The 14,065-nt window shown below is 44.7% G+C and overlaps 1 protein-coding gene across 3 annotated transcripts in view; it reads right to left on the bottom strand.

The window, feature by feature from the left end:
- Positions 1-10,268, bottom strand: part of Pitslre (cyclin dependent kinase 11B pitslre) — a 181,952-nt gene extending 171,684 nt beyond the window's left edge. For all 3 annotated transcript variants that reach the window (XM_080271808.1, XM_080271810.1, XM_080271809.1), the window contains exon 1: positions 10,101-10,268. In XM_080271808.1, coding sequence (XP_080127934.1) covers positions 10,101-10,198 — 98 coding nt within the window. In that variant the 5' untranslated portion in view covers positions 10,199-10,268. The remainder of the gene's footprint in view (positions 1-10,100) is intronic.
- Positions 10,269-14,065: the final 3,797 nt, after the last annotated feature.

Raw genomic sequence — 14,065 nt, 5'->3', positions numbered from 1 at the left:
GGATGAGACTATGGCACACCTAATGTCTGACTTGGTTCGTATCTCTGACTGGGGTAAAAATAATCTTGTTGTTTTGAATGCATCAAAGACTCACGTTTTTACACCTGTCAACCCGTCAAAATCTTCCACAGGAGTACCCACTAATGTTTAATAATAACCAGCTCAAGCCTGCATCATCCTTGACCATGCTTGGGGTTTCATTCATTCGGGATTTATCTTGCAAAGATCATGTTACATCTCTTGTAAAATCAGCTTCCAAGAGATTAGGTGTGCTAAGTCAACTCCGTTCCTTCTTTACCCCTGCACAGTTGTTGACTTTATACACAGGTTTTATTTCCCCATGTAGAGCACAACTCTCATGTGTGGGGAGGCTCCCCACATACAACTCTTCTCAACAGGGTGGAGTCAAAGGCTTTTCGTCTCATTAACTCTCCTCCTCTTACTAGCTCTCTTCAACCTCTGTTTCTTTGCTGCACTGTTGCCTTTTTATCTCTTTTCTATCGCTACTTCCATGGTCACTGCTCCTCTGAACTGTCTGTTTGCATCCCTCCACCTATACGACAGGTGCATAGCATCTGTCTAACGTCAACATCAGTATTTCTGCCAATTTTCGAGTGATGATGAGCTCTACGTTTTTGCTAATATCACTCTTATTTCAGTGCAGACCACTTTTTTGAGACTCTCAGATCATCATTAATACTTCCCACAACTAAACCTATGTACAGAAATAGTGTACCATACATCAAAGGGAAAAAAAAGAAAAAAAAAAGAAAAAGAAAATCTTACCGGTGACAATCGCAGGTTTTGAAAATGGCGGGTGACACTGTGCGTTCTGCTCAACTTGCTTCGGGATGGATTTAGAAATTATCTTGCTGATGTTCCATGGCAGTCTTTCTTCTCTAGTGATCCCAATTCTACCCAACCCCAAATTTGCGACTTAATACTAGCTGGTATGGATTTATTCATACCATGTCAACAGTTCACTAAAAGATCGAACTCTCCAAAATGGTTTGATGGCAACTGTGCCAGAGCAACAGCGCAAAAGTCATTAGCATATAACTCTTACTTAAAATCAAAAACATCTGAATCACTCTCCCAGTTTAAAATTGCTAGAAATCATGCAAAAGTTGTATTAAATCTATCTAAATCAAACTTTCTTCAAAAGCAAGCATTAAAACTACTTATCAACCCTAATGACGATAGAATATTCTGGTCAACTCTTAATTCTTTCAATAATAACTTTAACAAGTCATCTTCCACTCCCCCACTAAAATCTTCAGATGGCAACATTACAAATGACCCACGTGGGAAAGCAGATATCTTTGCCAGAAACTCTACCATAAACGATACCAGCCAGAATGTCCCAGTACTGGAACTTGATTCTCCCAAAATTGCCCCCCGTAAAATACAGACAAGATACGTAAAATCCATCCTAGACAATTTACCAACCAACAAAGCTCCAGGCCCAGATGGAATTCCGCCAATTGTTTTGAAAAAGTGTTCCCCTGAACTTGCCTCTGTCCTAGCTAAATTATTCAGACTATGCATACATACTTCTTTATTCCCAAATTCATGGAAAGAACCCAATATCCACCCAGTTCCGAAGAATGGAAGTTCGTCTGACCCCTCCAATTACAGACCAATAGCTGTCACATCTTCTCTTGGTAAGGTATTTGAAACTTTAATTAATAAGCTCATTGTTAAACATCTTGAATCCAACAACTTAATTAGTGATAGACAATATGGTTTTCGCCACGAAAGATTCACCATTGACATACTCAATCTCTTAACTCATACTATTCATCAATCAATTGATCTTTTTGGAGAAACTCATGCAGTAGCTCTTGATATCTCTAAAGCTTTCGACAGAGTATGGCACCGTTCCCTGCTGTCCAAACTCCCTTGCTATGGACTAACATCTTTTGTTCCTTTGATTTCTTCATATCTTAGTGACAGGAAAATAAGAGTAAAAGTCTATCTATCTATCTATCTATTGCCAGACGCCTCAATCCCGTTTGGGGTGGCCACAAACAAATCGCCTCCAAGTCGCCCTGTCCCCCGCCATTTCACTCCCCTGCTCCCAACTCACACCCCCCTCTCTCATATACCTCTCCACCCCATCTCTCCATCTCATCCTCGGCCTCCCCCTCCCTCTTTCCCCCTCCACCTCACTCACATACACTCTCTTCGTCAGTCTTTCACCCTCCATCCTCTCCACATGGCCAAACCACCTCAGTGTGTTCCTCATAAGACTTCCTATCACATCCACATCAACACCACAACGCTCCTTTATATCCTCATTGGTCAGCCTGTCTCTCCATTTGACTCCACAGGCTCCTCTTAAATAACTCATTTCCACGGCTCTCACTCTTGACTTGTGTCCTTCCAACAACGTCCAAACTTCACTTCCATACGTTAGAGTTGGTATCACAATACTGTCATGAAGTAACTTTTTCACTTCCATGCTCACTTCCCTGTTTCTTATCACTGCTTTCAAAGAACCAGCAACCTTTCTACCCTGCTGTACCCTTTCAAGCACTTCACCCTCCAAACCTCCATCCTTACTCATCACACTACCCAAGTACTTAAACGTACTCACATTTTCCAGTTCCTCACCATCCAACCTCGCTGTACATTCACTGACTTCACCTCTCTCAAAGACCATCACTTTACTCTTCCCTACATTCACCTTTAGATTCCGTTTCTTACACACTCTCTCAAACTCATCCACCAAGCCTTAGTGGATGTTGGAGTGGCCCTGGTGAGAGAGGATAGTGTTTGGAAACTCCCTGTACTGTTGTTTGCAGATGAGAGTAAAAGTAGATGATGTATATTCCAATTTCCACTCAATTAACGCTGGTGTGCCACAGGGATCAGTTCTGGCGCCAACCCTATTTCTGGTTCATATTAATGATCTCTTATCTGTCACCCTCAATCCCATTCACTCATATGCAGATGACTCAACACTACATAGTTCATTCTCTCAGACATCCATTTACAAAGTGTAATATCTCCACCTCTCAACTCAGTACAGCCATCTCCATAAATCAAGATCTATCTACAATCAGTGAATGGGGGCAAAACAACCTTGTCTCTTTTAATGCTAGTAAAACTAAATATATACAGTTTACTAATAGACAGATATTGCCAGATTCATACATTGCCTTCAGTGCTACTAATATTCCCATCTCCAAAAGTACTGAAATTCTTGGCGTCTCACTTAACAGTGCCCTCAGCTGGACCTCTCATGGCAGATCACTTGCTAAAACCGCCCCTAAGAAACTTGGATTATTGTACATAGTTCGTAGCTTCTTTGCCGATGAACAGTTAGCTATAATTTATAAGTCATGTGCGCTCTCAGCCTAAATATTGCTCATCCTTGTGGAATGGTTGTGGAAAAGTTGCATTAAGACAACTAGACAAAATTCAGAACAAAACTGTTAGAATCATTAACAACCCTGCCATTACATATAAACTACCTCCCCTGCAAGTAAGAAGGAATGTTGCCTCCCTTGCATTATTTTACAGATATTTTTTTGGCAAATGCTCAGATGAAGTTGCATCCATGGTGCCACCTCTCCATGCCTTCCCTCGTGCTACACGGGCATCTGGTAGCGCTCATGACTGGAATGTCACTCACCCATATTGCAGAACTTCTGCCTATCAGAATTCTTTCATTCCCCGAAATACAGCTCGCTGGAACTCATTTCCCCAGAGTTGTTTCCCTCCAAATTTCAACCCACAACTGTTCAAGTCTAACTGTTACTGATATTTTATGAACAGAGGACACCAGTAATCTGGTGTATGGATGATTTTTTTTTTTTACTCATATGTTTTTCCTTCCTCTGTTCTGTTATTTATATACATATATATATATATATATATATAAAAAAAAAAAAAAAAGCTGAAGGATGTAGGTCCGTATACACAGCCATTCCTGTCGATGTTAGTTGCCAATTTTTTTGTGTGAATATTTTTTTTTTTTCCGCCTGGGAACACCAGATGCTGTTGGCATCCCTACGTGTCAAGTGGGGTTGGTGGAGGATTAGTGCCCCTCCCTGTAAAAACAATTAACTCTAAGCCCTTGGCCACCCTGTTTGGGATACATGGCATCTGGCAATGAATGAATGAATGAATGATTTTTTCTGGCAGCAAAATGAATTATGATATTTTGCAGAAAATGGTGAAATTGGTAACTTTGGCGAAATAAGCGGCAAAGTTAATAAGCCTCAAAAAAATTTCGCCCTCTTTGAAAGTTGGGTTGAAACAAGGATGTGTCATGTCTCCATGGTTGTTCAATCTGTACATGGATGGGGTAATAAAAGAGGTACAGGGTACAGTGGTGGATGTTGGAGTGGCCCTGGTGGGAGGGGGTGGTGTTTGGAAGCTCTCTGTGCTGTTGTTTGCAGATGATACTGTGTTGTTGAGTGAATACAAAGGGGAGCTGCAAGGCTTGGTGGATGAGTTTGGGAGAGTGTGTAAGAAACGGAATCTAAAGGTGAATGTACGGAAGAGTAAAGTGATGGTCTTTGAGAGAGGTGAAGTCAGTGAATGTACAGCGAGGTTGGATGGTGAGGAATTGGAAAGTGTGAGTACGTTTAAGTACTTGGGTAGTGTGATGAGTAAGGATGGAGGTTTGGAGGGTGAAGTGCTTGAAAGGGTACAGCAGGGAAGAAAGGTTGCTGGTTCTTTGAAAGCAGTGATAAGAAACAGGGAAGTGAGAATGCAAGTGAAAAAGTTACTACATGACAGTATTGTGATACCAACTCTAACGTACGGAAGTGAAGCTTGGACGTTGATGGAAGGACACAAGTCAAGAGTGAGAGCAGTGGAAATGAGTTATTTAAGAGGAGCCTGTGGAGTCACATGGGGAGACAGGCTGATGAATGAGGATATAAAGGAGCGTTGTGGTGTTGATGTGGATGTGATAGGAAGCATTATGAGGAACACACTGAGGTGGTTTGACCATGTGGAGAGGATGGAGGGTGAAAGACTGACGAAGAGAGTGTATGTGAGTGAGGTGGAGGGGGGAAGAGGGAGGGGGAGGCCGAGGATGAGATGGAGGGAAGGGGTGGAGAGGTATATGAGAGAGGGGGGGGTGAGTTGAGAGCAGGGCAGTGAAATGGCGGGGGACAGGGTGACTTGGAGGCGATTTGTTTGTGGCCACCCCCAACGGGATTGATGCGTCTGGCAATAGATAGATAGATATACTGTATATCTATCTATCCATTGCCAGATGCCTTAATCCCGTAAGGGGTGGCCGCAAACAAATCGCCTCCATGTCGGCCTGTTCCCCGTCTATATATTTATACAGTATATATATATATATATATATATATATATATATTTGCCTTATTCTATGGTTGCAGGGATGGCACCTCCTGAAAGATCATTACGGCCCCACAGGGTTGGGGTCAAGCATTCAAAATGGAGCCAGGGGAATATGCAACTAGCAATTAGAGCATGTAGATCTGGTTGGTGGAGGGTTAGTGCACCTTCCTGTAAAACAAATATCTCAGAGTCAAATGGCCACCCCTTACGGGATTAAGGTGTCTGGCGATATATAGATAGATAGATCTGGACAGATGACACCTACACAAGCTGCCACTACTTACAATGTACCCAGAAAAACTTTGACAGACAGACTGCATGGCAAAATTAATGAGGACTGTACAAAGGCAGGGAGGAAAAGAGCTTTAACTCCTGGCCCGGAAAAGACCGGTGTAATTACACTGATTACATGGCAGGCAGAGGATTCCCCCTTACAGTAAATCAAATACTGATGCTAGCTTGGTGCATTGATAAAATAAACAGTAGGATGGTGTTTGGGCCATCTGGACCATTTGAGGGATGGTGACGGTCCTTTAGACAGAAGTATCCTGATGCTGTAAGGTTAAGATGACCTGATATGTTGGACAGAGGAAGGGCACTTTCTTCAACTGTTAATATAAACAGAGATTACTTTTAGCTTTTAAAGCAACAGTTGGAGGATGGGGGGTATCTGGAGAGGCCACAGGATATTTATAATTGTGATGAAACCATTGTGGATTTAAAATAAATGAACAAAAAAAGTAGCTATTCCAAAAATGATGAAACATGCCCACTCTTGAGAAGTTGTTTCCTCAGAACATATAAGTATTCACTGCTGCATGTCTGCTGCTGGACATGCTCTGCCACCATTCATAATTTTTAAACAGTCTTTTCCAGGAGGCAACTACTCCAAAGATGGTCCTGATGAGTATCTGTATGGGAAACAGGAGTCTGGGTTCATGGATTCTGACCTATTCTTAACATGATTTGAACAGTTATTCATTCCCCATGCTCATCCTACTCCAGAATGGCCAGTGCTGCTTTTGTTGGATGGCCACATTTCACACTGCTCACCTCAGGTAATTGACAGGGCACGCCAACACAATGTGACATTGTTTGCCCTTGCCCCCACACACCTATCACATCCGTCAACCCCTTGATGTTGCAGTGTACAAGAGCTTCAAGTCACACTTGGGGAAACTGGTGAATTTGAGGAAAGTAGTTAAAGGTAACGTCTGGGTAGCAAAGAAACATGTGCCCAGAATAATTTAAAAACCATTTGAGGAAAGCATGAGTACCGGTATGTCTAATATTAAGGCGGGTTTTCAAAAGTGTGGGATATACCGGCATCCTTTTAATCCCAATGCCATAGATAAGAACATGCTGCTAAGAAACAAAATTATCCCAGACGTGGATACTGATCTTGCCGCCCCACCAACTGGCTTTATGATTAATGCCAGTACGCAGACAGATAGCCTTGACCCACAGGTATCTTGCAACAGTGTACCTGAGGACAAAGTCCCTCAGGTACAAAACGAGTCATCATTAAGTAATACTGGGGAGATTCCCCGCTCTCCATGACCCTCAGTAAGTAATGCCTCAGCTGACACTATTGTTATGAATTTGACCCATAAGTCTTCTCCAGTAGGTGCTTCCACTCCAAAAAGTTTTGAACAACTTCCCCCACAAAACCCCTTACATCTTTGTGGTATAATGTCTGCTGAAACTTCACAGATTCTCTTCCCTCCACCAAAAGAGGTTCCTCCTGGTCACAAAAGACCACTAAGAATAAAATCAAAAGCAAGAGTAATGACTGCTGATGATGTGCAGCAAGACCTGGGGAAACAACAGGTGGAAATCAATATGAAAGCAGCAGATAAACGTAAAAGAGAACAATCCAATGCCATTAAGGGGAAAGAAAAGGGAAAACAAACAGGAACAGTTAAAGGTCCAGTGAGGAGTGCTGTTAAAGGTAAACGACCTATGTCCACTGATTCAGATGATGTAGGCTCAATGGATGATAATAGTTGTGCTCGATGTGGTAGGGATGGGATGATGAAAGGGCAGTTCTACAATCCAAGTGGGTTGGATCTGAGACTCAAGGATGTCCCCATTGGACATGTCCTCGTTGCCATCCCAGTGGATTTGATTATAAGGATGAATATTATTGTGATAACTGTGTTCTTTAACTGTACTTCATCTGAATAATCCCCCCATCCCCAATGCTTTGTTGCAAAAATGAACTGAACAGAATCTTGAAGCTGAGTTATCTTGTTAATCTTACAGAATAATACGTTATACAGGTATTCATTTTATATCTGTGGTCAGTACAAACCTGTTTTTCTGTTGTGTTTAGTACAAAAGAGCTTTATTTTTGTTAAGTATTTGAAAATTCTCAAAGAGAACAAATGAAACACAAAGCTAATTTAAGTATCTGAAAGGCTTTAACTTACAACTGTGATACATAACCTGTGATTTTTTTTATCCTTATAGAATTACAATACCGGTAAGCTTAACTTAGTTAAAAGAAGTCCTTATTTACACCATTGAGTTAATGATAACCCCATTCCCACTTGAGGAACACCGTAATTTCCTATCAGTGTGTGTGTGTGTGTGTGTGTGTGTGTGTGTGTGTGTGTGGGTGCGTGCGTGCGTGTGACCTTTAAAGTCTGGGGAGACATTTAAGTTAAACCTTATTGTACGCTGCTGATTTAAAGAACTGAGTTGGTTCCTATATTTTCGTAATTATTTGTAAGTCATACTTTTCCTCATCTACTTTGTACCTATATATATATATACTGTGTATATATATATATATATATATATATATATATATATATATTATATACATACAGTATATATATTGGTAAGCTGCTGTACTCACGCAGTTGCAAGCGCTGGTTCGAATCCTCGCAATATTTAATTTAGGAGCCAAGGTGACATAGGGTGGAACGGCCTGCCACTTGAATGAAGGTGTCTGGAGTTCCATACGTATTCCGTCAAGGCTCCTTATTTCTCCCTACGTGTCAAGTGGGGTTGGTGGAGGATTAGTGCCCCTCCTCTAAAACAATTAACTCTAAGCCTTGGCCACCCCGTTTGGGATACATGGCGTCTGGCAATGAAAGAATGAATATACATATACAATCAAATCAATCAATCAATTGCCAGACGCCATAATCCCGTAAGGGGTGGCCATTGACTTTGAGTTATTTGTTTTACGGGGAGGGGCACTAACCCTCCACCAACCCACTTGTTGACACGTAGGGAGCACGTATGGTTATATATATATATATATATAGATAGATATAGCTATAGATATACATATATTGTGTGTGTGTGTGGACAGATTTAATCCTCAGCTGATTTAAAGTACCGAGTTGGTTCCTATATTTTCATAATTAGGCTATGTGGAAGTTGTCAGTCTTAATTTCCCTCAACTAATTTGCATCTATATACGGTATATGCAATAAAATTGTGAAAATGTATTAACCGTTGTATTATTTAACTTAATAAATGCTCCATGAACTCAGAATCATAAACTATCGTTGAAGTAACTTAAAGGACTGATGATTATGTAACAACCGATCGTTTCAAGCGACAACAACAGTTCGTATTCGGCGAAACATGTGATGCCAAATTGCATTTTGAGGCCTTTTAAGTATGGAAACTTGGCCAACAGTGAAAATTTCACCTTACACGTTATCTTTATGAGAGTGACGACGTTATTACATGGGATGAAAATTTTCGCCAGCAGAATTTAAAGTATGGTTACTAATTTCGCCATTTTTCGGTCCAAAAATATATATTCCTCCCGCACAGTATTAGTTAAGCACTGAGCAGGAAGGATTTGTGTGATGATCTGTAAGAAGCTGAAGCTTCGTTTGGGTGTTACGTTAGTGCTCAGTTCTGTTTTAAGTACTCGCTATGATTTTGTTAAAGTCTAGAATTTTCAGCAGGTGGCGAAAATACTGATGCTGACGTAAGCAACAACCTCTCATCCCTTTTCTGTCTAACTCTCTAATGCAAGAGTTAACCATTACTCCCAGTCCTTCATTTATGCAACAGGTCAACTTTGGAACTGTCTCCCTCTGTCTGTATTTCCTGCTTCCTATGACCTCCAGTCTTTCAAACAAAGTGTGTCCAGGCATCTCAAAATGAACAGATCTTGAATTTGGCTCAGTTTTGTATTGTTTTTGTTTTCTTCTTGGAAGAAATGGTAAATTTTTACAAGTGGACAATACACCCCCCAGATAGTGCAATATATTTTTCTGGCAGTTTTTGATGCGATTCGAATGTTTCTGACCTTCATTTTTGTCAGAAATGCCCCTCACCGAACACAATACCGGTAAAACTAACCAAACTAAATCAACATACCTAACCAATCTTTGGGGAGTAATAATCAATTTCCAAATGGGGTAATAGGGGTTATTTGTGTTCCTTTGGGACTATACTATACGACAATGGTGCTAAAATTCCAAAACTGCATATTGTCCACTTGTAAAATAATACCAAAGAAATTGTCAGTGGGCTCTTAGCCTTTGGTTCCTTCTTATTCGCATTAGAGAAAAAAAAAAAATCGCACATGGCCACGTTCCCTCTCTGACAGTGCCGCCACCAACCCTACATACATCATTTTTGTTTTATATATATGCGAGTTCTGCAGTTTTACTATCCTGTTAGTGGAAGTACTCCAAGGTTCTGTCAAATTTTACACACAGATGTTATTAAAGTCATCATAATTATAATTCTGCCCTTGACAGTTATGCTTTGGTGAGGCATGATTGACTTACCTAAACTCATCCTCTTCCACCTCGTTATCCTCCATGGAATTGTGAGCGTGGTGGCGTCCCTCGTCCCTTATTTCCCCATCCTCTTCATGACTATCCATTACAAAATTAAAGAGACACGATAATTTTGTCTAAAACCATCAGCACAGTACACAGCTTACTGTTCTCAGTACCGGGCACTGACAACCAGACAGGTTTTCGTCCGTGTTTGTTGACAAACTGACGTTCGGTTCAGTTCAGTTCAGTAGCGTTGTCGGCATTTGCCTTTGATTCGGCTCCCAAGCTGCGTTGTTCGGTTCCTTCTCTACTGTCTTATGTTTTTCTTTAATATCGCATTCCTTCTCTCCAGAGCTGTGCAAAGAGTCTTTTTTTTTTTCATAATTTTCTTCTGACGCCGAGTATGTACATTTCGGAGTAGGCGATTAACTCGGCTGTTCTTTTTTGCTGCCTGTTGTCTCATTTTTCTTTCGTTTGACTGTGTGGAGGAAAAGAATTAAAATCAGCAGGACATCAAAACAGACCGCAACGAGCCACCAGAAGGAGCCCACGGAGGAGTGTACACGGCGCGAATGAGCTCCGGGCGGAAGTCCACCCGGGCCGCGCGCCCCTATGACACGGAACTCGCCCGACGCCACCATACCAGGAATACAAGACCTGCCGAGTGAGCTGCCCACAGATCGGACCGGGGTGGAACTGTTTCTTCAGTTCCTAACAGCACCCCTGAGACGGCCTATAGCCGCTCACCCTCCTACATGAGACGGCCGGAAGCCGCTCTGGAGGAAAGTAGGAGACGGCCTGAAGTCGCTCCTTCGTCAGGTGCTGGGCCCGGTCCACCTACCCACGACTTGGAGGGAGCCCCCAGCCTAGAGGAGTATTGGAGAGGCCCAGTGACCACCACCGGGCTTTTCTCCCTACAGCCCGTGGAGACGCCCGAGGGACACCGACGCCGCAGCTCACCCCTGACGGTGTCCCCGACCCGCGGGGATCGCAGCTTCCCGACAGCCCCTCAGCCTCCCAGGCGGGACCTCCCTGCACCCAGACGCCGGAGATCCTCATCCTCTGTCAGGCGCCTGACTCAGAAGTTCAGGCGACTGTTCGGCACCAGCCCAGAGGGCCGGACTCCCACACCGAGCCCACAAGCCTCGGGGCCCCTACGCCCCCAGCAGCCCCGGACGAGAAAGGACGCCCCTACGCGCTGTCCCCTGCCCCTGAGACCTAGCCGCCCATGGCAGATCCCAGCCCCGTCAGTAGGGAGGCTGAGACTCTGCCGCCGCCCCTGCACCTGACTGTGACATGTCCGACCTGACAGTGAGTGAAAGTGAACACACGCAGCATACAGTCAGTGTAGGAGTGACAGAGTAAAATGGGTCGGTGGTTAGAGCATAAAAGAAAATGGTGGAAAAGATAGTGCAATAGTAAGACAGTGAAAGACGGGCCTACCATAGTGTACAGTGTCGCCGTAAGACAGTGAAGATCATACATCCAGTACCGCCAGTTCCACCTGGGTACATAGTAAAGTAATGTAAAAGTGATCTACGGGCCAAGGTACAGTGAACACTCAATGCAACAGTGACGTCACGTCTCGATAAGGTCACGCTTAGGCCCAGTGTAAAATATTTACACTACCCTGGGAAATCGAGACAACCACCACCACCGGCCTAGGAAATCTAAACTCCCCCACCAACATAAGTGTCTAGCTCAAGTGTTGTTCCCCCTAACCAATCTGGTCCTGTACAGTATCCTGCGTGATACTATTATTCCATATCTACAGCCCAAGGATTATAACTGTCCAGCTTGTTTGTATTTGTGACATCTGCTCGTTCCTGTGTAAGATTTAGTAATACACATGTAAGGTGTTGCCTCGAATTTTTGTGTCCTGCCTCTCTCTTATTTGTCTAAGCTCCGGTCTAGAAAGAGAACCCAGCTACTCACTAGGTGCTCTAGGGACGGGAGGCCGACCCTAAAACACCTAGCATTTCACTGGTGGACAGCGGTGGTTCTTGACCCAGGCATACGAGAGAGGTGATCGGGAAATACTGTCAAAATGGCAACTAAATTCGACCCCTAACAGTATGATGTTCACACATACCTGGCATTTACGGTATTAAACCTTTGCTGGATATCGGATTCGAGGACGATAAGCAAAAAATCGCAGTCACGCTCCCATTACTAGGCAAAGCGGCAGCTAATAGAGCACCGAAAATCGTTCCGGGGCTCACTTGGCAAAATTTCACGAAACTCGTGATTCAAGCTATCACTCCCTCGCTATGGAAAGTACTAGCGCACCTTCGATGGAAATTTGGATGATACCCTAATCCAAGCTAGACGCCTGGTCACTGCTGCCTACCCGGAGGCAGATGATGACACCCAGGAACAACAAACCTTCAATACTCTCCTGAGAGTGCTCCCTAGTATGGTCATGGAGCATTTCACAATCCATGACCCTACAGGAGACGTGGATAAGGATATCCAACTGATACGCCGCCTCCTGACCTTCCATCCTGCACCCCAGCAAATCAGTGTGGTAAAGAAGTTTCCCGCAAATGCTCCGGCTTCCCCAGTTAAGCCACGCCCACCCATACCCCACACCAGCCCCAATCTGGCACCCAGCCTACCTAGAGCACACCCTGCCCACCGACGCCCCAGTCACAAGGAGAACCCCAACCTCATCCTAGTCAACCCCTGGGAGTTCTCAGCCTACAGCTTCCGATGCCCCTTGCACGATCATATCAGGGACCAGCTAAAGGCTGCCAGATGAAAAAACACCACCGCAGGCAGGCGTAAAGTCTCCTCCCTAGAAAATGAGGAGCCAGACGACGAATCTGACCCCGTAGAGGAAGCCGAACCCAGGGAGCAGGAACTAGAGGAAGAAGAAGGAGGACCCTGACAGTTGGATTTTTAGGACCGCCCCTGCACCTTCCCACAGTGGCGGGGGCCACTTTCCCCAAATACTGCCCCCCAGTTTGCCACAAGATGAAGCTGAACAGGGTAAAAGCCAGATTACTGGTCGACACGGGAGTGGCCAGATCTTGCCTATACAGCCACTACTTTTCCCATCACAAGTCGACCTTTGGCCCGCTACTCCCGATGGCTACTCACCTGGTGGATGCGGGGGATGGCCCCTCTGCTGATCCGTGGGGAAACATGGGCCCTGCACGTCGACACCCACCAGCCGGCATCAACAATGCACAAATTTATTGTATTCGATTCTTCCTGCCGAAACTACAACGGCTATCTGGGACTAGACCTGCTGCAGAAGCTGGGTGCCACCATCGATTGCCAGAATATACAGCTCTAGTTCCAGAAACCCTCCGGTCCCCCCCCCCCACGAGGGCCGTCTGCACTTGCACGCCATGGCCCCAGGAGGAAGACTCCCCGTTCCCCCTCCCCCCTTTTCTTGCCCCCCTTCTCTCTACCCCCCTCCCCCTCCCCTCCTTCCCTACCGCCACCTCCTCAACTGTCACTATCCCCTCTCATCACGAGACTTGGGTGCCCCTTAACCGGCCCTCAGGTACCTCTGTTCTATTCTCCCTCCTCCTTCTGCCCGGAACCCTCTCAGCCTGCCTCCTGCCCCCAACCTTCCTTCCCCCTCATCACTTGGCAGTCGGATTGCAAATCTTGCCCCCTCGCCCCTCACCCTTCCAGAAGGGCTCATAATTGGAGAGATGGAAGAAGCCGAGCCCTGTGCCCCTTCCCCATCCTGTTCCTCCGCCCCTCTGCCCCCTATCCCCGACCATCTCTCTGCCCACCAATCCGTCACCCTTCGCCGCCTTCTGAATTTCCAGGACCTATTTGTGGCAGGACCCCCCGACATTGGACATACCACCTACCTAGCTCACAAGATCCATACGACAGGCCCACCAATCTGACAGCCATCCCAGTGGAAAAACTCCAAGCAATGGGAAGAGGAAGATCGCCAGGTGCAGGAGATGATTGAAGCCAGAGTCGTCTCCCCCTCTACCAACCCT

Source organism: Coenobita brevimanus, chromosome 47 (genome assembly GCF_032717465.1).
Source record: "Coenobita brevimanus isolate Jiangsu-jjx chromosome 47, ASM3271746v2, whole genome shotgun sequence".
Taxonomy (NCBI): Eukaryota; Metazoa; Arthropoda; class Malacostraca; order Decapoda; family Coenobitidae; genus Coenobita; species Coenobita brevimanus.
This window is presented reverse-complemented; position numbering and strand designations above follow the sequence as displayed.